This window comes from Taudactylus pleione, unplaced genomic scaffold (genome assembly GCF_031769625.1).
Source record: "Taudactylus pleione unplaced genomic scaffold, aTauple2 ptg000021l, whole genome shotgun sequence".
NCBI lineage: Eukaryota > Metazoa > Chordata > Amphibia > Anura > Myobatrachidae > Taudactylus > Taudactylus pleione.
Window position 1 is genome coordinate 7,897,501 of NW_028284423.1, and position 25,294 is coordinate 7,922,794.

A 25,294-nucleotide genomic window follows, 5' to 3' on the forward strand; every position below is an offset into this window, starting at 1 on the left:
GCCACGCCCCACTTTCCAGGTGCGCGGAAGTGCCCTCTCTGGCGCCCTGCCTGCCGCCAGAAGTAGAGTGAACACTACATACATACATACATACCAGCGGTAGGCGGTACTCCGGGTCTTGCAATAAGGACAAAAAAAACTGCTGCTAGACGCAGTTCTTCCAACATTTTGGTTTATTACCTTATTAAAGGTAATGCGAGTTAAAACAATTTCTCCAATGGAAACCTGCTTGTCCCTGTATGGAAACAAAATTGGTGTCACTCCTTTAACTCCAATAACATGAGTATTGATCACCGGTATTGTAAATACACAGTCAACGTTTCAAGGTCCTAAAACTTTTTCGTCAGGACTCATAATAGTGCAAAGAGTTTTATATATATATATATACGAAAATGTTGATTTGACACTGAAACATTGACACTGCTTGGAGTCGTTTGAGTGTTTTCTTCAAAGCCCTGAGTGCCGCATCTCTATGTATTTACTCATGGCACGGCTTTATTTACCATGAGGGCAACGGGGTGAAGTAATTACATCCTAAAGTGAGTGCCGGACTTTGCCTGTGTGTGTGTGTGTGTGTGTGTGTGTGTGTGTGTGTGTGTGTGTGTGTGTGTGTGTGTGTGTGTGTATATATATATATATATATATATATATATATATATATTTATGTATATATATTAATGTATATGTGTGGTTTTTCGCTGAGGTACTTTCCAGGGTAGCTTCCCATATGTATAATTATACTGTAATCACGTGATGAAAGGGAAACGCTGTCCAGGCTTGGTTTGAAGTTGCAATATTAATCAGTTTTTATTGGGAATGCCAAATTAATTTGCAGGTGTTTCGGTTCTTACAGAACCTTTATTACGGCATCAGTATTCTTAACATCAGAAATTTTAAATAATGTACAGTACGGGTAAATACTGCAGCGTCAGCATGTGGTCTAGCTGGTCCTCATAAGGGGACTCAATACAAGTAATTTTATCAACCGTTTACAAAACTTTTTCGTCAGGACTACTAGTAATGCAAAAAAATGTTTATATATATATATATAATTTATTATATTATATTCTCTAATTTTACAAGACCCTTCCTGTAGAATAAAACAAGAGTACTCCCAGGTCTGTTGGATGCTTTGTTTAACAGTAGGGCAGAGCGAATCATATTTATGTTAATGATATCTTGGCCAGTGGAGGAGCTAATTAGCTGTAATGTATGGCTGAAAGTTAATTTTACCGTCAGAGCTATTCCTTGCAGTAGTGAATGCAAATAGGGATAATCATATGTGGTAAAATTGGCATCTATCAGGACATCCATTTATTATTAATAATATCTACAAATGCTAAATTCTTGCAGATTTTTATGTAATGTCAATTATTTATTTTCTACTGAACATTTTTTTTTTTAGGCAAATAATATGTAAATAATACACACAAGCTTTTTATTTTTTTTAAGTGTCTGTCATGGAAGACTGAAATATCTAATATTAATAGAACAGCCTGACTAATGTCCTAATTGCAGGATACAGTTATTGACATACATACTCATATACTCATACTGTTCATGAGAAGATAGGGTCTAAACCCCCACCCCACCCTCCCCCCTTTCCTCTTGTACTTCCTACTATTCTACCATAGGCATAATGACACCTAGCAGCAATTAATAGTCAGTGTTATAATGTGTGTGTGTGTGTGTGTGTGTGTGTGTGTGTGTGTTTTCTTACACAGTCACAGAAAGCTTCCTAGGAGCACAGTGAGCATGCTCCTGCCAGTATGTGCTAGATTTCACACACTCATTAATACTTATTAATGAATGTTTCCTACTTGTTTGGAACATGATTTCTGTGAGATGAACGGGTGTGTAATGACGGCTGTCAGGATGCCTCCTATCAGAATACCGACAGCGGCATCCCGATGGTTGGTATCCCGACAGGGGTCGGGTAAGTATACTTACCCTCACCCCTTCCCCCCTAACACACTCTTTTTGTAGCCTAACCCTAACCCGTTACTGCCTAAACCACTCCCACCCTTCATGCCTAAACCTAACGCTTCCCCCTTACTGCTAACCCTAAGCCCACCAGTGGTGCCTAACCCCCCCCCAAAAAAACCTGACCCCACTACGCTCCCTAACACCCCCCACGCGCGACTAACGCTAAGGGTGCCCCGGACTTAACTCGTGCGTGCTGGCTTCTTCCGGCGTTGGGATTAATATAGGTGTTGGTATTTCAGCGCCTACCTTAAGTCCCTTGTCGGGATTCAGCTGTCATTGTTGAGGCCGGCAACATCGTGGCCGCCAGTCTCATAACTACATCCCCTCTCACAGAACTTTACTCAGACATATAACAATTAACATAGAACAAACCATCCAGCTACAACAAATATAAAGAGAGAGAAGGAGATTCAATGAAGCTGCACACATAGCAGGTATTTGCAGGAGGTAAACCTTTGCTTGCACGTCCGATGGTACCTCGCAGCTAATTGAATCAACCCTTAAATGTAACCTGTCCATTACTTTGCATGTTGGTCAGATAACTGAGGACATTTATGAACATTTCTTTATGTAGCTGTAACCCAAAACTTTCACTTTCCAAGCTCTATTTGGGGTGGAATCAATGCAGTACCGCACTTACGTTAGACCCTAAATTGTGTATTTTAATAAGCACCACTGTGGGGCTGCAAGCTAAAATGCGCAGTGTCGGGTGCCGTTGCCATCGTTGCAACGCCGTCTCAACACATCGTGGACATCACCTCTAATTCGCCACACGTGGTATTGACACCATTGATTGAAATGTACATGTGCAGTTCCTGTGGAATTGTGCTCAGAAGCATCTCTCTAATGTGTGTTTAACGCGTAGGCACCACATTTTAATTTGGGGGCCCAGTAAATTTGGTTGCCCTTAATATCAGTGACAACCATAGCTTGGTGAAAGAGTGCGGTCCACTTTAAGGTGCTGTGCTTTTCCCATCATGCAGAAAGCCATTTGTAAAGCATTAATAGGGCAAGTGTAAGAAGTACACCAAACAGGCACAAATAGATGGATTCCCGTCTTTATCAGCAAAGTAATTGTGCGCTTGGCTCTGGATGAAGCCTGTGCTATTGAGCAGTCTATAACTGCCACCGGTTGACAGGCAGCTTCCGCTAGGGGCTGCGCAGGAGGCCTACCTAATATGCTGTCTGCCCTAAGGGCCTATGGGAGCGCAGCTGGATTATTATGTTAATGCATGAGCCTCCTGCCCTCTTCCTATCCCAGCTGGGCTCCCTGTTGTTCAGCTCTGCTTTTTCCTGACAGTATAGTAATATGCTTCATGATTGAAAGGGCAAAAGGGCTCAAAAAAAGGGAAAAAAAAAAAAAAATGAAGCGGTCTACAAAGAGATGTCAGTGAACCAGTGGAGAGATTTCTTCCTGTCAGCATCTAAGAAGCTTGTATGTAAATAGAGATTTAGGCAACTTGCATCTTCAAAACCCTTGTTTAAGAAATGATGTAAGTTAGAATATCATGCCCAGGCACACCATGCAGTATTTCCCGTATAGGAAAAATACATACATATTACTTTTCCTATGCACAGACAGACAGAGTACTTACTAACGGGTGGCTCCACTGCTGGACTAGCATATGTCTGGCACATACCTCCCTCAGCATGAACCAAGTTCTGTGTATGATCAGGACATATTTTCTTTAGAGGAAATCTGGTCCAAATAAAAATGGGGGGTTGTTTATAGCAATCGTAAATAATCCAGGACATCACTGTAAATAAGGGATAGCTGGAGATCATATGCACTGAACCCAGGAAATCAGCTGGATGTCCAACCTCAGGTCTACCTTTTGTGGATGTTTATGTATTATAATGGCATATTGTTTACAGTTTTACTTGGCACATAAGTGGTTAACTTCCGCATTGCTGGACGCCATGTAACTCTGATAGAGGCCACCGTGACGGCAAGAGAAATGGTTAAATAGTGTGTGATTATTTTTGCACATTTCCAAATGAACCGTCTGGCTCTAAGTCTGACACTGAAACCTTTGTTTTAACCCCCAGCATGTTCTTTTTGTTCAATATACGTGAAGGGCAAATACAGACTCTGACTTGCGTGATCCATGTTTTATATTGACAATGCTGCTGAGAGTAATTATCCACTTCACTCATTAGTTTTTGATCCAAAACACAGGAGGGAGAGAATGCCTTCAGGGAGAGCTAAGAGGAATTCTTATTATTAGTTTATTTATATAATGCCAGTGCATTAGATACCAGTGACATCAGATGATATTCGGGTAAATCAGTATATATCATACTGGAGCTTACAATCTAGTATTCCCATCTCGGACAATTTATTCAGAAGATAAATAACCTACTAGTAATAGTTTATCGTTTGGCCCATGGAAGGAAGACCAGAACACTGAGAGTAAACCTATGCAAGCACGGAGAGAACATATAAACTCAACACACATAAAACAGTTGTTCTCATTTTAACTCTGTTCTGAGGGCCTGATTCAGCCGCATACGCATGACTATTACGGACACAGATCGAGCTAGCGTTTGCCAACACGCTGGCATATAAGCTGCTTCGCTCGCAGGGATCTCATTGCAATTACGGTCGCACAGAGGAATCCATCTCAAAGTGAGTGACAGGCTGTCAGCGTTTTGGGGTGGTAACAGAGGGTGGGCAGATAAATGCAGGCGTGTCTGTCTGCTTTAACGCCGTTTCATGGGCGTGCATAAATTAGTCACTGCGATTGCATACGCTGCACGAGAGCTCTCTGCGTGGGAGGAGACTTGTAGTGGTTGTGGCTGGTCAGACTTGTTGTAAATGCTGTGTGACTGCCCGATGTACGTCGATTGTACCCATGTTGACGCAGAAGAACGACATTGGACGGGTATGAGAAGGCAGCAGTGGGCGTCTTTGTCAGTTGTTCTTTGGCAGGCATTAGCATATTTTAGCAACTGTGGTCCGTAGGCAGTTGCGATTGTATTTGCGGACGCTGCTGAACCAGTCCCTGAGATGCAAAGCTTATAGATGTAACATCTAACAACGTTCCTTTGGGTTTTAGAGTTTTATTCATAAAATGCAAGCAAAAGGGGGAAACAAAAGTATTGCTATATATATGTAAACACTGGTTTTCAACAGCAGCCTAATTAATAAGGGGCTAACCTGCCACTGGATATTCTACATAGGGGCATATTCAATTCCCGGCGAAAAGTCCCGTACTTTTCACATGCTGGACTTTTCACCTACTTCGCCTGTTTTCAATGCGAAAAAGTATCGCACACGTGGTTGCTTTTCAATGTATTCAATTAGAAATCGGTGAAAACGGGAGCCGGTGAAACTGTAAAATGCGGAAAGTACTGTCAGATTTGGGGAAATCGGCCTGACACCCCCCAAAAGATGTAGTGACATTGGGGATCGCCCAAATAGCCCTGCTGAAGGTATTTAGGAGTACTTAAATGCTGTCAAAAGCTGCTATTTCACAGTTTTGCACAAGTGGTGAAGAATAGCATTTAGCAGGTTTTTTTGCTCAAAATAAGTAGTCCCAGCAAATTTTGGGTACCTGTAAATGGGTGCTAGCATATTTTTAAGTTGCTAAAGTGTAGTTTTAGAAATCGTTAAAAATCCACCTGCCGTAAGTACCTGCAAACTTAAAAACACCTGGGGCACACTTGGGGACCACCCTGGAGTCTATTTCGCTACTTTTTAAGTTTGTCCCCCAACTTTTAACTTTTTCCCCCCAAAACTAAAGTACTTTTTGGGGGTGATCAAAAGACTTCTTTAAACTTTTTTTAACACAGTTTATCTTTGAGGGACTGTCCCAAGGGTGCAGGGGGGGTTCCCTCAGCTTTGCACCCCAAAACCAAAATTCTGCCCTTTTTTTCGACACCTATTCATAGGCTAAAATTTATCGCAGGTCCCATTGCATTGAGTTTCCGCACCGGCGAAAAGTCTTTGGAATTGAATATGGAGGAAACTTTTCGCATGGCAAAAAGACGTCAACGGCGATACTTTTCCACAAAAACGGACTAATCGTGGCTAATTGAATACGGCCCATAGTGTCACACTAGTCTTAGTTCATCAAAGGTGACTTAAATATTTCCACCCACAAAGTAATTTTTTAGTTACCAACTCTGTATGATCACCATAGTTAAGAGGCTGATTGAATAGCAGCTCAGTCACTGCTTGTATTGGTGTTGAACACTGGGTCATTTGCTTTTCAAATCTCGCACGTTGTAGACTATGGGGTATATTTTACTAAAGGTTGATTTTAGTTGCTTTAAAATCGATCAACATCGTTTTTGGGGCTAAATCACACATTTACTAACAGACAATTTTTGATTTGTTTTTTTAAGTATTTGTAAATGTATACCCAGAAACACAACATAGATGTTGATCTATTTTTTTTTCCATCATTAAATTTTTATTGAATATATGCAAAAGTAAATTATAGGGGTACAAAAAAAAGAATAGGGGACAACAACAGCAGAGGGGAAAACAAAAGCATAAAGGGGGATAGGGGCGACAGGTCATCCAGAGGCATCAGCAAATGTCATAATAGGAGAGGAAGGGGTTGTAGAATAAGGAACCTCTCTAGTTTCCAGTTTCCAAAATGAAATTGAGTTTTAGAAATAACTTTTGCAAATGCAGTAAGGCAAGGGGATTTCCACTGCTGGGCTATGGTGGCCCTGGCCGATACTAAAATGTGACCAAGGACATAACAGGCTTATTTAGGAATGGTGGGGGGATACCAATGTAGGAGGGCTAAAGAGGAGTCTGGGGTTAAGGTGAGGCCTAATATATAAGGGTAAACACTTCCATCCAAAAAGGGTGTAACACAGGACATTCCCAAAAAACATGGAAAATGTTGAAGTCACAGGCCATATCTGATGGAGTTTAGAGGGAATTGAGATTTAAGAGCTTGACATGCATTTCAGTATGATTGGTGCATTTAGAGAAGGAGAAGGAAGAAAGGTGAGTAGATTCCCACTGTTTAAGGGTGAAAGTACGTTGGAGTTCAGGCTCCCTTTTCAGCTGAACTAGGGACTTATCTGTCAAGTCTGGGGGGAACAATAAACAATACCAGTAAGATATGGCACCACGGGAAGAAGGTCTAGTCAACCTGCCTAGAACTCGATCATGAGGTGATTGAAACACATTGAGATCAGTAAACATACTATCAACCCAGAGTTTAAGTTGAAGATAATAGAACCAGGCTGAAGGACTTGAGTTACATTTAACACAAAGGTCAGAAAATGATAAGATGGGGAAAGGAAATCTGTCAGAGACTCGATACCTAGGCGTATCCAATAGGAGATATGGAGATGGGGGAGGGACGCCTGGAGGGAAACAATCCTTGTGGGAAGGGTAAACTCAAAATGGGTCTTGTTCTTAAGATCCCAAACTCTTAGCACGTCGAGGACAGTTGGGAAACTTTAACGAGAGCACTTTCCAAATCCACCCAGGGCTTAGAATGAGGGGGCAGAAGGCAGTCACATAATGGGGAGAGTAGGGGAGCCTCATGATATCAAGTTGATCGATTTTTTTTTTTTTAATTATAAAAATCGACCTTTAGGACACTGTACCCTGCACTGTATCAACCCACACTGTATCCGACTAGCACTGTACCCAACCTGCACTCTATTCATCCTGCACTATATCAGACCTGCACTGTATCCGATCTGCGACTCAGACTGTACACTGCACTGTATTCAACCAACACTATATCCTGCACTATATCAAACTCGCACTGTATCAGACCTGCACTGTTTCTGACTCGCAGGTAGGCAGCACTGTTTTTAATGGTTGGGGAGATTTTGGGGAACTGCTCAACAAAAAGGCTGATTGATCGGGACTTTACTTGGGCCAGTCATCGGTGGCCCAGCGCCCCCTGGAGGGATATACAGATTGGGCACTGAGAATAGGCATGTGCCTGGGGCATGTGCACTTGTGTAGGAGGCATTAATGTCTGCTGTTGATATTTACACATGGTTTAGGGGTTTTTTGTTTGCTGCTTGTTAACTACGACTAAAGCTGGCCATACACAGTGCGATTTGCACCTTGCGACGCGACGGAGGATCAGACGGTCTACATATCGGGCAGCCCCCACACACGGGACGATCGGGTGGCCGACCACCCGATATGCTAGCACCCCCCTCCCCCACACGCATAGTGCTGCATGGGATCGTACATCGAATCCCCCGACTGAACCTGCAGTAAGATCTGGAGGTGCGATGTACCACCCCACGGGTGCACGCTCTGTGTGACATCATGCCCATACACGGTGCGATATATCAGCCAAATCTGTCAGATCGGCTGCTTTATCGCACCATGTATTGGCACCTTAATTGTTTCATGCAAGGATATTCCATGTACGATCTTTAGTAAATTTCTGTGTTGTATTGGTTTCTATTGAACGTACTTGTGAGTTGGTTTGGCCTATGTTGGTTAACAATATTGTGTGAGGTGGTCAAAATTGGCTGGAAATGAGTGGAAATTAATGTTATTGAGGTTAATAATACTGTAGGAACAAAAAAAAGCCCAAATTATGTGATTTTAGCAGTTTTTATAATTAAAAACAAAACAAAAACACAGAACCAAAACTAGGAGGTCGGTGCACATCCATAATTCTTACACACTGCTATATAAAAAGTCTCTCATGCTAATACTAGCGTTTCCTAAAGCTAGTAGAATCATATGGGTATGGAACCTGTTTGTTTCAATGACCCCATACCTATTTGCACTTGTGCTTGCCATTATGAGTTGTGTTGGTGCTGTGCTTTTTACATTGGGGTCAATTGAGTGTCTTCCATGGACACCCCTTGTCAGTCCCTGATTGCATTTGTTGGTTATCAATTGCCTTTCAAATGTGGTGTCATTGGCATTTTCCTAGCGGAAACCTTCATTTGTAGGGGAGTTGGTTCGCTTAAGCCTAGAGTCCTGTAAGAGTCTCTCTTGACAGGTCTCGTACGGTACTAAAATATCGCCTATTTTAGAGATGCGGGTAATAATAAGTAATGTTTACAGTACTGTAATATCTGGACTCACATTGCGCAGTGTTACAGTGGTGTAATATCTGGACTCTCACATTGCGCAGTGTTACAGTGGTGTAATATCTGGACTCACATTGCGCAGTGTTACAGTACTGTAATATCTGGACTCACATTGCGCAGTGTTACAGTACTGTAATATCTGGACTCTCACATTGCGCAGTGTTACAGTACTGTAATATCTGGACTCTCACATTGCGCAGTGTTACAGTGGTGTAAGATAAAAAGGCTCAATTACAAACTGCAAAAAATGTGACTTTGTTTTCTGAAGGTTGCCCTCTTGTGGCCATATCGCATTTCATGGTGTATGTTATCATAAAAACATATGGAAATTTTCAGAGAGCAAAGTCTCCAATCCCCCTGCACAAAACAAGGAAGCCATTATATACAAGGAGCTCAATTTAATTACGTTACTTTTTGCCAGCGGATTATTTCATTTCGTATAATTACTTCCCCCTCTGGCGAGGTCCGACGGTGTCAATGTAGATGGTGTAAGCGGTACAGTGACCAGCAACAGTAGGTTAAGAGCCATGTTTGCCTAGGATCCCCTCGCTACTGTAAACAATGTTTTGCATTGTACACCATCCCACCTAAAGGTAAAACAGGTGTTGGGCATAGACCACATGACATGGGAATGGAGAGAATTATCCTTACGAGTTTAAAGATATGTTGCCTACAACTTAAATTGTAAAGACTTCAATTGTGCCCATTGAAATCTGAAAGGGGCCACCCATCAGCTTCACAGAAGATTATTTGACCATTAAGATGCTGATGCAAAGTTGTACGGAAGTCCGTTTTGCAGTCAGATCTTGTGAATGTTAGCTCCTTGCATGTGTTCAATCCAAGAACTCATAAACATCTAAGTTGCAACTCCACTTGCAGCTGAAGGGGTGTAGTTGGGTGGTAAAGGAGTGTTCGCATATATTAGCGAAGTTTAGTGGGGGCTTGTAGTTGAACTTGTGAGCAATGCAGAGTTGTGCGTACATGGAGAGCCTCTAATTTCTGGTGCATCTCTTGCACCAGCTATAGGGCTGATGGAAGTGCAAGCTGAAAATGATGACCGTTATTTGCAGAAGCAGATATTTAGGGGTGGTGCGGTTACATAGCTGTGTAAGACTTGATATACAGGTGAATATTCACATATAGTTTTGTGCATGCAAAGCGAGTATAGTTCCGTGCAACTTCGGTGTCACTCTGATTTGGCCATTCATTTTTTTTTTGTGTTTATTTTAGAATCCTAACGAATCCTCTACCCAATCTCTCTGGTCTGCATGCACTATCTCCTGCATTCTCACACCAGACCATTATCACGGACTGTTCATACAGCCTGCACATATTCATGTGATAATCCAGGCACTGGTGACCTTTGTAGTATTTGACATTGCTCTGTGTTGACTCTTTAACAACTATAGAATTACTATAATAATAATGTGGAGAGGTCTGATGGCATATAAAGGGCATGTAAAGGAGTCTAATGGCATATAATAGGCATGTTGAGGGGTCTGATGGTATTTAATGGGTATGTGGAGGAATCTGATGTCATTTAAGGTGCATGTGTAATGTGTTGGCATATAATGGACATGTGGAGATGTCTGGCATATTAGGGTCATGTGAAGGAGTCTGATGGCATATTATGGGCATGTGGTGTCTTCTGATGGCTTAAAAGTGGTTTGTGTAGAGGTCTGGTGAAATATAAGGGGCATATGGAGAAGCCTGCCATATAATGGACACGTGGAGGAGTCTGATGGAATATTAGGGGCATGTGGAGGGGTCTAATTGCATATTAGGGGCATGTGGAGGTGTTGGATGGCATATTAGGGACATGTGGATGGGTCTGATGGCTTAAAAATGGTTTGTGGAGAGGTTTGGTGGAATATAAGGAGCATGTGGAGGTTTCTGGCATTAAGGGGCAGCTGGAGATATTTGATGGAAGTAAGGGGCATGTGGAGGAATCCAGTTGCTTATACGGGACATCTGGAGCTGTCTGAAGGCATATAAGGGACATGTGTAGTAGTCTAATAACGTAATGGGCAAGTGGATGGGAGTGATGGAATAAAAGGGGTACGTGAAGTGGTCTGGTAGAAAATAGAGGGCATATGGTGAACTTCTGATGACATATAAAGGGCATGCGAAGAGGTCTGATGGCATATAAAGGGCATGTGGAGGAATCTGATGGCCTATAAGGTCATGTTGAGGTATCTGATGGCATACAAAGGGCATGGGGAGAAGTCTGGTGTCATAAAGGTCATCTAGAGGGGTCTAATCGCATATGTGGGATTTCTGGTGGCATAAAAGAAGCATGTGGAGGGGGTCTGATGGCATATATACAAGGGATGTAGAGGGGGCTGATGGCATATCAGGAATGTGGAGGTTTCTGATGGCATGAAAGGTGTATGTGGTTGAGTCTGAGGGCTTATTAGGGATATCTGATGGCATGAAATCTGTATATGTACAACTGGCACACTGAACGTAACTAGATTTTATCTAGCAGATTATTAAGCTATTTTCGGTACGGATAACGATAAATTCTTAACAAAGTAAAATTCCTTTTAGTGAGTGTGTGAAAGAAGCACCCTGCTAAAATTATTATTTTTTTTAATTCACTAGCATTTTTGTTTTGTAATCTACACATCTCATTACTTTTCCATTCAATTATCAATAGCTAAAAGCTGTTTGTTTAGCTTTTAAGTAAAAGTAAAACCTGTAATTATAGCATGTATTATTTCAGTTTTGTAATTTTAGGTTGTGTTTAAAATTGATGTAAAAAAATAACAGTTTTAATACGATATTTATGTGAATCAGCGATACGTGTGTCATTGTTGCACATTAGCTTATGTTTTATAGTTTTATTTAACTATTAACTCTGTCTTACTGTGTCACAATGTACCTGGATTTTTTTGTATGCATTTAAACAGTCTTTTTAAAAGCCCGGGAGTATTTCAGCCAGTCCTGATGGCAATATCACTTCCACACAAGAATTGCAGGAAGCCAGGGTTAGAACTTTATGTAAAAAGAGAGCTTGCTGAAGACTTCTTTTATTAACTGTCATCATCTTCATAATGTATGTCCAAATAACTGCTGTATAATAACTAAATTGGAGAATAATGGGCCCCTTAAGAAAGGTCTAAGTCATTCAGGATAGTCAGTGACAAATAGGCTATAACAGAGTAACATGCACATAATGTCCTGCTTACACTCTCTGCTCTGAGTCATTCCCATCCGTCAATGTCCTGGCTCCGTTCTTATTAAAGCATACTTCCACAAAAGCAACTTAATTTCCGTAAGTAGGAGTGACAGCATATTCAATTTAGCTCCCACAATCACTTTCCTCATCTTTGTTTTGGTGTTGATGTAGTTGTGGTACAATGGGACATATACACAGTATGACATGTATATGCCACCCCGATGTATAATAGAAATTATTATTCTTTATTTACTTACATCATAATGCTGCAAATTCTGTAAATATGTTCAGTACAAGGGAATTTTCAGGGTGTTTGTTGAGAATTAAATAATTAAATGACAACCGTATATATATATATATGTATGTATATATATATATATATATATATATATATATATTCTGTACAGTGTCCAAATAATTTATTTATGGATCCATTGTTAAATGTTAACTCGAAACATAGAATAGTTTCCTACTCTTGCGGTATATTCGGGAGACACCTGGGTTTCGTTGTAACCGCCCGGAATCCAGTCACCTCACCGCAGCGAATCACATCATTTGCCTGGCCCCACTGAACATACCACTTTCAGATCCCGAAGGGATGGCATACCATGTCAGCAAGTATAAAGCTGCTCCTACAAATTTAGGGCCATGATTTGATAAAGTTATTGGAGATGCTGTGACATCACTGGTTATGCCCCTGGGTATAAATCCACCAAACAACATGCATTGATATTGAGAGTGTTTGCAAAGTGTATTAGGGCATCTCCTTGTAGATGTAGCACAAAAGAGAACTTGTATTTTGAGTTTTTGTAGTTATTTTACTTTTAGATGATAGTTCCACAGTACTCTATCACCATTCATGTTGCAAATATATATCCAGAATTGCTGGCCTATGTACTTACAGTTGGTTAACCAGTGGAAATCCACAAAACGTTAGACATTTGTGAGAACGTACAGACTACAAATAGTATAATAAGAAAACACTTTGGCATATAATAGCATACTGAATAGCACCTGTGTAAGGTATTTCTTGTACTTCTATAAGATATTCATCCTGTCCTCCATAAAGTCAATAATATCTGTTATCTATGACGAATTAGCTTTTGTGTCTGTGCAACCACCTAAGAGCAGATAGGGATATTTATAGAGGTTGTGTAGCTGTGTCTTAAGTTGGGTACACATCTGACAGATATATCGCAGATGATGGTCGTTCATACACACTGACCATCATCTGCTGCTGCAGCGGGTCGAGCCGGACTGGGGGCGGGTAGGGGGTGTGGCCTAATCACGGGAGGCATGGCCACTCCCCCCTTCGGGGGGGGGAATTCCGACGTGGCGATGCACACTGGGGAGGGGGGCGCCGTGTGCCCCTCAGCCCGGCGCACAGCCAGGGGGGCGAGATCAGCATGATCTCTCCCCTCCCTTTGGCATAGGAGACTGCTTTAGAAGCCTCTGACAGTCTCCCAGTGCATCCCCTGCTGTGGATGGGGAGCTGTGCCGGACCCGGGTAAGTAGTACACGCTTGTGGCCCCCGCCCCCTCTGCACCCCTGTGTACGGGCTGATCACCCGTACACACTTGCCGATGGACAGATATGTCTGCAGACATAACTGTTGTTCATTGGCTATTGAGGTTTCATAAATGTACTGTATGGCTGTGCCTGGGAGATCAATACATGGCTGAAATACACAGAAGGATAGGTATAAAAGTATAAAGCTCTGTATTTAGTACAAATTGCAGTAGGATATGTAAAAGCCAATAAATTAAAGTAATCTAAAGGTGGATAGCTCTATATACTAGCCTTGAAAATTGTTTAATTATTTTTTAAATGTCATGTCTTACAGGAGTATCCCAGTTAGTGCACTTTACAAATTCTGTCTCTTTATGGAAAAAATAAAAAAATCTCATCGCTTTTAATTATCCAAATAAATCTCAGCTGCCTTGTCAATATTGGCCCAGAGCTGTTAAGCATTAATTTATCCCTTTGCCAAGCCAGCCATTTGGCAGTATGCACATTGGTAAGCTAGTTAGCTGGTTCGCACAAATGCAGTTATACAGCCCAGATTTAAAGCACCCTGGGGTGCCTCGAGACAATTGCAGGGGTGCCTCAGGTTGGTGGTCCAGCACCAAATCAAATTATTTATGGTCAATGTAATGTAAATATGTGGACTAAACAGAAGCGCAAACCTGTCCACCACCACATAACTGAGCCTAAGGATGACGGGGCAGCACAACTTACTTCACTTTACTACATTTTATTTTGAATTTCTCAATAACAAACTTAAACTTAGGGGAGTCGTGCAAACAATGCTGATACTCTAGGGTGCCGTGACTCAAAATAATTTGGGAACCACTGGTTTAGACAATGGCAGTGCTATGTTTGGCAGTAATCCTTTGAGGTATAGGGCAAATCCATAAAAAGTTGTATGTATGACAGGGTTACACCGGCAATATTACTTGTGTGACCTACATTAAACCCCGACTGCAATAGTGTTATGTTCCTTTGATAAATCTGCACCTTAATCGTATGCTCTTGGTTAAATTTTACAGTGTTAAAAAATAAAACCTACTGTGCATAGGTAGTGTGGTGTGTTTGGTGATAGAAGGGAGGATATGGTTTGATTATGAGTGATATAAAAATTTTATTTAACCAAAACTTGATAGGTATGGGTAACAATTATAAGTGGCGCAGAATCTTGCATGCAATGGCCTTTACTTGATGATGCCCTCTTGTGGTATTTTTAGGAATCACTTAATCTCGGAGAATATGTACAATGACCAGAGATAATACAGGTTACTGACATGACACCCTGCTGAGCAGTGCTGCTATAGCTATGGCCAAAAGCAATAACCACTGAGAAGCAGTTTGTATTGTGAGTTTTCTGACTATTGTCTAAACTGGGAAATATTTAATAGTCCGTTGTTGGACACAAAATCCCAGAAATGTTGTTTTCGAATTGTGAATTGCAAATTTGAAAACAATCAGGCTGTTGGGAAACTACAAAGTCCTAGCTAGCCTTGTCCTGCAAATAAAACATATATATTTCTATTTATTATTATTATTATTATTAATTTTTTTAACAAAACTATAATGTCCCAGCATGCTTTGACAAATACTAGCAGAGCACGGCTGTAGCTCTTGTAGTTCTCCAGCAGCTGAAGAGCTATGGCTCTGTAGGGATGCAGTCAGGACCTGATGGTCGCAAGGTACGAATTGACGGCGGGAGGTTAGGGTTAGGCTAGGGGAAGGGGAGGTTAGGGTTAGGCCCCCCTGGGCGGGAGGTTAGGGTTAGGAACCCCTCCGGGAGACTTAGGTTTAGGCACTTAGAGGGGGTTAGGGTTAGGCACCCCTAAAGGAGGATTAGGGGGTAAAAAAAAGGTTAGTTAATACAGGTTGAGTCTCCCATATCCGAAAATCCAAAAACCGAAATATTCCAAAAACCGGAATATTTCAGGGCATCTGTGACATCACGACATGACCTGACGTCATGACGTCACTAGTATAGTGGCCAATGAATAGCGGTGTGGGCGTGGTCCACATGCCAGGCCACCCCCCGCAGCACCCGCCGGACCCGCAGTGGCAGTCGCCGGACCCTTCTGCGTCACCCGCCGGTCCCCTCGTGACACCCGCTGCACCCTTACACCTTACCTGCCGGACCCTTCCGCCTCACTCGCCGGACCCCTCACGACACCTGCTCCACCCGCCGGACCACCGCAACATCCACCGCACCCGCGCGACACCTTCCGGACCCACCTGCAGCACACACCCGGCCTCCCGCTGTGCTCCCCCTCAGGTATTCCGAAAACCGTAATAATCCAAAATCCGAAATGCTCCTGGTCCCGAGCATTTCGGATATGGGAGACTCAACCTGTACTTACCTTTTGTAGCTTCGGGATCTTCACCCCTGCCGTGCTTCCGCTGACGGGATTTGAACCGCCGGCCATGCGGCCGGTGATAAATTATACTGATTACAGCTCTGTACCATCAGAGCAATCTCTGGCATCTACATAATTTGGGTGCACAGTGTTTAAAGGAAAGTTAGCTTGAAACACATTTTAAAAAACAAGGGTAATCTCATGCTTGGGAGGTATTTGATGAAGTTTGCCACTTTTCATTAGAATTTTGCCACTGGTAGTATAGTAGGGTGGGAAACCTTTTTTTTCTGCCATGGGCCATTTTTATATATATATATATATATATATATATATATATAATTATTTGCGGGCCTGGTGCAGGCCACGCCCCCTCCGTGTGACGTCACACGGGGGCTGGGCCACAATCACCGGTGATTACAGCAATGCCCGTAGCGTCCTGAGGATGCTCCGGGGCATGTAAGAGCAGCAGTGTGACTGTCTGAAGGACGCTCCAGGTGGCACTGCTGCATAGATTCTGGCTGCAGGGTGCCATCCTAGGAACCCTGCTAGCCAGATGAGACTAGCAAAAAAAAGAGCTCCGAGGGCCAGACCAAATGATTCCGGGGGCCTTATACGGCCCCCGGGCCTGAGGTTCCCCATCCCTGGTTTATAGGGTGCAGTGGTTGAAATATTGTTTCTCTTTGGCCATGTAATTTATGGCAGCACAGAGTTATATTATAGTATATGTGACACTCCATGGGTTTAACAGCACCATACGGTAGGTAGGATTTGGGTAACTACTGTGTGCTATTGGGACCCTGCTCCTTCCACTATATAATGCTCAGTCTGCGGCTTTCTGCTTGTCCCAGCTCCCATCCTCACACCACGTCACTGCTTCTGCCACATGCAGTTCTGGGGAATGTATCACACCTACAGAGTGAGAAAGTGGAGAAGTTGCATATTCATAGCAACCAATCCGCTTCAGTCTAGCATGCATCAAGTGCAGTACATTCTCCACTTGTCCACTCTATAGAAGGCTTGATGCATCTCCCCCACAGTCACAGGACAGCATTCATCTCCTGCTGCTGTGACCATTCTGTTCCCCTAATTGGCTAATAAACAGTGTCTACTTGGAGAACCTGGAGAAGTGAAATAAAAACATACCCTGGTGCAGGGTTAGGCATGTGTGGCACTCCAGCTGCTGTGGAACTACACATCCCAGCGTCCCTGCTACGGCTTTGCTGTTAGGATGTGTAGTTGTACAGCAGCTGGAGTGCCGCAGGTTGCCTACCCCTGCCTGGTATTTCCTTTAAGTCACCTAACTCCAAAACTTATAGCAGGGAGATTTGTCATATATTTTATACCAGAAAGCGTCATCTTCCAGCCATGTATCTGGAATGTGTAATAAATTGTTTCCATATTATCTGTATGTCACAATTGATATGTTATTTGCTTGTTAGTACCATTATTTCTAGGGAAAGAAGCACTGTCAGATACAAGTGTCAGAACATCAAGCGCCCATCCCAGCGTCTAAACAGGGAACCTTAGGCCCTGGATGAGGAGCAGGCACTTTTAGTGCAATCATTGACGTTTCTGAATAACTTATATTTAAGAATGACAAGTAGGATTGTTGCTGTTAAAATCTCATTATTAATTTTGCATTGTCATAGTGACTAATGAATATAAACTATTTAAAAAAACTAATTAGAAAGTACTATACGACATACAAACCTATATAATAATAGTAAATTGCAAGTGTCTAAAGCGAAAGCAATACATAGGAGCCGCACTGAAGAAGGATTATTTGTGGTAAACTCTGGTTATTGGGCACACTTCATACATGCCAACTAGAAGTACCACTAGCAACTGTAGTTCAACAATATTACAATTTGAAGCTCGCACATGCAGTAATTATAAATATGCAAAACTGCAAAAGCATCTATACAGCAAAAAAAAGATCACCCCAGATCTATACGTTGTAGATAGTCTTCTTTTATCTATGCCTGCTTTATTAGTATTTTGTTTTTACAATTCTTTAGACATTCCCTAATGTGAATGCATTTGTTATGTGTTCTATGCAGGGCCAGACTAGCCATCGGGCACTTCTGGCAAATGCCAGATGGGCCGGTCTGGGCGAGCGCAGGCTTACCCGACTGGGTTCACCTCTCACCGCGGCCACATCATTGTGTGATGATGTCATGACGTGGCCGCGACATGACGTCATTACGCGAGCGGTGGCCGCGTTTGAGGATGGCTGCTGCTGTGTGTTAATTAGCAGCCAATGAGAGTCAGACAGACTCTCATTGGCTGCTGCGCCCACTGCAAGAGCCGGGCTGGAGCTCACTCATGAGCTTCGCCTTCCGGCTCTTGCAGTGGGTAATGGGAGAGACGTCATGACGTCTCTCCCATAATGCAGAGCGCACCAGCCCGGGAGGACTGATGTGTGGCGGCGGAAGCTGTGGCCGGAGCGTGGATTCAGGTAAGTGTAATTTTTTTATATGTTTGTATCTGCACTGCATCGAAGGGGGGGGATTTCTACTGGGGACTACTATTGGAGGGGCTACTGCTGGGGGCACTGCATCGGGGGGGGACCGCTACTGGGGGGGACACCTCTACTGTGGGGGGGGGGGTACTACTACTGGGGGTGGAACTACTGCTGGGGGCATTGTATCAGGAGGTCGGATCTCTACTGGGGACTACTACTGGGGGGCTTATACTGGGGGCACAATATAAGGGGCTTACTACAAGGGGCACTGCACTGGGGGGACCAATAGTGGGGGTACTGAATAGTGGGATCACTACTGGGGACCTGTATAAGGGGGACCACTACTGGGGGCACTGCATAGGGGGGACCACACCTGGAGGCACTGTATAAGGGGCACTGGATAAGGGGGGGATCACTACTGGGGGACTGCATAAGGGGGACCACTATTGGGGGCACTGCATGGGGGGGACTACTACTGCGGGCACTATATAAAGGGCACTGCATAGGGGGTACCACTTCTGGGGGCACTGCATTGGGGGGGACTACTACTGGGGGCACTGTATAAGGGGCACTGCTTAAGGGGGACCACTACTGGGGCACTGTATAAGGGGAACTAATGAGGGGCTGAATAAGGGGGACCACTCCTGGGGGCATTGCATACTGGGGGTACATTATAAGGGGAACTAATGGGGGGCTGCATAAGGGGGACCACTACTGGGGGTACTGTATAAGGGGCACTACTAGGGGCCTGCATAAGGACCACAACTGGGGACATTGCATACTGGGGGTACTGTATCTGCATCCTAAAATAACATCTAATATTCCACAAAATAAGAATTGTTATTGTGCAGCTGGTCTATACTGAGAAGAAATTACCAGGGACAAATCTGTATAGTATGGGTCTGTCCCTGGAGTTTATGAACAGTTGTACTAGCTCCATATTCCACTGCACAGATCCACCAGCAGACCTGTAACCCAGCACAGACCACTTTGATGAAACAAGGCAGTTACAGGACATTCCAGCCATACATGACCCTTTCTGTGTGTACTCTTTTTATAGTGTGATTCAATCTGGAAGTGTTCTGTGGTACTGATATTAGAATGTATAACAGATTTAATAAATGTAACATACATGCTATATTATTTTATGACCTTGTTCTATACGAGTGTGTGTGTGTATATATCTATTATATAATTCTATAAGGCCCTACACCTCCCTCCCCTTACAGCTCTTACTGCCTACCTGCTAGACACAGCCGAAGGGTCCCCCCCCATATTTTCAGTTCCCCCACATCCTCACGTCCCCTCTCCCCCCGAGATGAGCTGAGGTACGAGAAAGGGAGACAGGTGAAACAGAAATAGTTGGGAGTGGGACAGAGATGAAAGCGAGGTAGTAGAAGGGGAGAGAGACAGAGGTGAAAGTGAGGGGCTGAGGGACAAAGATGTAAGAGAGAATAGAGGAGTTGGGGAAGTTGTGGGACAGAGTCGGCTGAAAGGGGGGGGGGTGCAGAGATGAAAGAGAGACTGGTGCCTGAGGCTGGAGAGACACAGGGGTCTTAAAGCTGTGAGGTATGGTGCTGGATAGACACAAACAGGATTAAGCTATATGGTGACCACAGCGGCTAATCAAAAAAACTAGTACATATATAGAAATGCATATACAATACTAGTAAATATAGAAATGCTGGCCAGTAGTCTGTAGTATTGTACTACCTGTCTGTAGACCTTATGCAGCACGCTGATAACTGACCTGTCATCTTCTTGTGTTTTCTGTAGGCTGCTGCTATCTTCAACTCTGCATTTGGGAGTTTCTTGGTAAGTACTTCTAACCCATTTTTTCTATACCACGTCATTACTAAGTTCCCAGCTGCTCAGCTCATTGCTCCAATTACATAAACTTTCCCTATTTTTCTGCCGTTACCTGTCATCATGAAGACATATGTCAATATATTGCTTTCTTCTCTCATTGCCTTTAATGAGCTATATTGGATACCCATTACATAGCCACAAATAGCTGAAGTACTGTGGAGACAGAGGCACAATGGCACATGATTGAAGATCTTCATTCTCAGCTGCAGTCAGTCCTAAGCACATGTTCACTAGCTCTGTGGCTCTGTGACAGGAAGAGAACTGATTATTGCCTAAGGGAAAGCCTCAGATTGTGTGTCCAAGGGGGGAAAGGAGTCCTCTCTCACTCACACCTGTGTGGCAAATGGGTAAAAACTAATGTGCAAGTTGTCCACACACTTTTCATGTGTTGTCCTTTTACCAGTACAACTTATAACACTGATAGTGCATATAATAGCACATTTAAACTAGGTGCTTTGGAAAAATGTAAATTTGCCTGTGCAAATGGAAACTTTCATATATGTCTTTACATAATGGTCTGACCACCTTTCACATGGCCAACAAAAGACGTGCTGTATGATTATCATTTATTTAGGTACTGTAGCTACTGGGGTGAGATTAGTGTGTACAAGTGCAATTGTGCTTGTGCTCATACAGTATTTATAGATCTGCACACAACAGCAGAATCACCTGGGCTGCAAGCTATCCAAGAAGGCTGAAACTTACAATGCAAAATATTTTTATTTTCCTATATAACTTATGGTGCATACACACTAGACTATTCGCTGCATGAGCGATATCGTCTAGCGTTTCCCTGGCAGGTGTGTGCTCCATGTCGTTGATGACATTGAGCACAAACATTGAACGATTGTTCAGTTCCCGGGCTCCCCCCCTCATCCTCAAACATGCACAAACCTGACATTATCAGGTTGGCCTGCATGTTCGGGCGATGAATGTCAAAGACCAACGACCTGCAGGAGCGCGCATCTTTGGTCGTTATCGTTCATGGTTTTTGCGTACAAACTGGACGATATAGTGAACGTTATTGTTCAGTCGTTCAAAATATCGTCTAGTGTTTACGCACCTTTAGCAAAAAGTCAGTTATTTATTTTTTTAAATCCGGAACACAGGTAGCAATAAGAAAATAATAAATAGGCACTGAAAATGTCACAGTGACCGCACCAAGTTAGTCATTGTTATTCGCAAACTGGGCATGTAACTGTGCTGGATATTTCATAGCCTAATGGAGCCCCTATTACCGCTGTTACTGCATTGTGCTAGCAGCTTAGAGCAGAGATGTGCATGCTTATACACTGCTGGAAGGAAACCATGCTAAAGTGAGCTTAGAACAACCACTTAAGCTTGCAGCCAGTGTTTCTGTGTGACAACAACACGGCCACTTGGCCTAGAAATGTGCTTTATGAGCTTTATCAGTATAAAGGTGCGTTAAGGTGCTTATTTACGTAGTATTTGTCCGATATAAATAGTAAGAAATGGGTGACTATAAATATTCTTGTCAGGGGCTTTAGCTAGTTTCTCAGATGTTGCTATTAAGATTTCTTCACCATTTAGTTGGCCCTATTATATGCTGATGCCTGTTGACAGTAGGGGGTTCTGGTAATTTTTTTTTAAAGTATTTGTTGGCTTATTTTTGGGAGGATCCTTATTTTACCCACTGTTTTGAGATATTCGTGAATTTGTAGACACTTTTTTATATATATATATACATATATATATATATAAAAACCTCCAGCCCTAACAATACGCTTTGTTTACAGATGTAGTCACCAGAGGGGGCCTGGCCAAACATTTCCACTGAATAGGATGACCGAAACCTTATTCACCTAAAATGCACCAGCACGTCTGTCCTACAAACACATATACCTCCTGTTTGCACTGACAGATTATGTGCCTGAAATGTAAACCTCTGTATAAAAGGGACTATCCTGTATTGCTTACATTTCTCATATAGCACATGTTTCTGTGTGCTCCTTTTTGTTGGGGTTTTGTTACACTTTAAGTCTTTTGCATCTATGTAGTTTTTATGGAAACCATTAAATATCCATCATAAAAATGATGCTCTTTACCCTCATGTTTGCCCAGTCAGTATTATATTTTAGTGTGCTATCTAACTTTTTGTTTGCAAATTTGCTTGCTAAATATTACCCACCTCAAATTAAAATGCAATGTCTTTAAGAACTAATTGTTTTTGAAAACAGGTTTTTTTTTTTTTTTTTAATGTTTTTTTGTGCTCAGTGGGTAATAAGTAATTCTGGATGAATTCAATTAACATAAATTTCAGGCCAACAGACTATCTCAGGATAGCACCGTTGAGAATTTCTTTAAGTTAAGACAGTAATGTCATTATCTTCTCCTCTCATTTAAACTGCTCGCTTTACAATAATTGTAGAGCTTAATAAGTGATTTGATTTTTTCCCTTGATGGGGTTTTAATAAAATTTGATAGTGTTTGAGTAATTCAGCATAGCTAGTTATCAAAGCAGCTGATCCTGGCAGCATGCAAGTATATATCCATAGGGTGGCTGTGGGACATATTTCTATATTAACTACAAGACTGCTCAGTCCCTACCACTGCAAGAGAGTAGCACTTTTTAGAGTTTGCTGTAGTAATAGTCTTGGATTATTTATTTTATTTTAACATACCAGCGCATTTTGATTAAACCACTTTTTTTTCAAGTAGACTAATAAACCCTGTTAAGCCTTACAATGAGAACATGCAGGACCAACTTTAAGTCACTAGCTCAGGGGTTCCCAAACTCTGTCCTCAAGGCACCCCATCAGTCCAGGTTTTAAGGATATCCATGCTTGTGCGTAGACCTATGTTAGGAAATTGACTTAGGTACTAAGTAAAGTCACCTTTGCTTAAGTCTGGATATCCTGAAAACCTGGATTGTTAGGGTGCCTTGAGGACCGAGTTTGGGAACCACTGCGTGACTAACTCTAAGGGGCATATTCAATTAGAGGCAAGGTCGGACTTTTCGCCATTATCGACTTTTTTCTGAGGATAAAGTATCCGGCGCGTGCACGCATATCCCCGTATTCAATTAGGAATCAGCGAAAACGGGACGCGGCGGTAAGGTAAGTATCGAAAAGTCCTGTCACTTTTGGAGAAATCAGCCTGTCGCCTCCCCCAAAAGATGGTCTGACATGGGGGATCACTATGGGTACCCCCGAATTGGCCTGCTAAAGGTATTAGGGGTTTTTAAACGGCCTCAATAGGTGCTTTAATGCGTCTGTGAAGAACAGCATTTAGCTTAATTTTTTTGGAAAAATAACTAGTCCCATCAAATTTGGGTACATGAAAATGGGTGCTAGCATATTTTAAAGTCCCTAAAGGTAACTTTTAAAATTCCTAAAAAATCCACCTGCTGCAACCAACCGCATTCTAGAAAACAGCTTCCGCATACTTGGGGACCCCCCCTGAGTCTATTTCGCTAGTTTTTAAGTTTGTCCCCCAACATTTTTTTTCGCCTCCTATGCTACTTTTTTTAAAAAATTTGATACAGAAACTTTTAGGAGACATTTCAAGGACTACAGGGCATTTTTCTAAAGTCTGCATCCCAAAACCCCAATTCTGCACCTGCAAAAAGTCTTTGAAATTTAATATGGAGGTAAGTAAAACTGACGAAAATGACGTCATCGCGATAACGGACTTTTCGATCCTAATTGAATATGGCCCTAAAGCTGGGTACACACTATAAGACGGTGCAAGCTAGTACACACTATGTGACAGTAACAATACATCATGTCGCTGTACAGACTACACGGTCAGGCATACGAAGGTGCAATGTATCGTTACGTGCTGCATGTAACACCGCGTCGGCCGTGGAATCATCCCTTCTGATGTGCAGCACTGCAGATGGGATGAGTCAATGAACGACGGCAGTGAACGATGGATTATATGATGTGTACGCGATATCATTCCAATCCGCGTTGGAACCATAAATCTCATAGTGTGTCCCCAGGGGCGCAGAGAGGGGGGGAAGTGGGTACTATTTACCCGGGCTTGCTAGAGTGTCCCGGCGGGAGCCCGGGTACGGTGCTGCTCTCACCCTCCCACCCTCACTCATCCCACCCACACAGCAGCTTGCCTGCAGTGGTAGACTGCTCGCAGCTGCTATGCCTGTGGGGGGGGACTGATCACACTGATCGCGCACCCCTCTGGCTTTGCGCCGGGCTGAGGGGTTCACAGCGCCCCCCCCCTCCCCAGCGCCACTGCAAAAGTGTTTTTTGTTCTTCTTACTTTAGCTCAAGGGGGCGTGACCACGCTACCCGCAATTAGGCCACACCCCATTCACCTGGGCCCGACCGGGCTCTTTACGGCCCTGTGTATACAAAGCTTAAGTCAGTATTATTTTGACACTAGCTGCAGGCTTTTATTGTAGAGAGAGGGTGGTAGGAGAAGTACTTAAGAAGAATAAAAAGTAGGGAGAGCACATTTAAATGCTTGGCACACCTCTTCTGTGACATGGCCGCGCCCCAACAGCTCATCTCCAATGTAGGGAGGTTTAAATTATCTTATGGTACAGTGATTTTGTAATTCATAGTGAATTAATGGGCTACTTTTTCGGGAATACTGGCTTAGCTCACAAAATGATGACTACACGGTTTAGCATGCAATGTATAGGACTTATTTTATGTCTCTTGTCACTTCCTCTGAAATTGTATACGGTTTGATCTTGGCTCTGTGGATCATGTGGACTGGAAATTAATACTTTAATTTCTAGCCCATGTGCACTATAAGCATACAGTACATAGTATTGGAGAATCTTGAGACCTATATCGATGTGTCCTCATTCACTATTTCTGCAGTCGCGCCAAACAGCCCTTCTCGGTGCGCCACATGAGGGATTGAGGCTAAGGGCCGTATTCA

The 25,294-nt window shown here is 42.9% G+C and overlaps 1 protein-coding gene across 1 annotated transcript in view; it reads left to right on the forward strand.

Moving 5' to 3' along the window:
- SLC10A7 (solute carrier family 10 member 7) overlaps window positions 1–25,294 on the forward strand; it is a 205,552-nt gene that overhangs the window by 74,728 nt on the left and 105,530 nt on the right. The window contains exon 5 of the mRNA XM_088447969.1: window positions 20,330–20,368. Within this exon, the coding sequence (XP_088304095.1) occupies window positions 20,330–20,368 (39 nt within the window). The remainder of the gene's footprint in view (window positions 1–20,329; window positions 20,369–25,294) is intronic.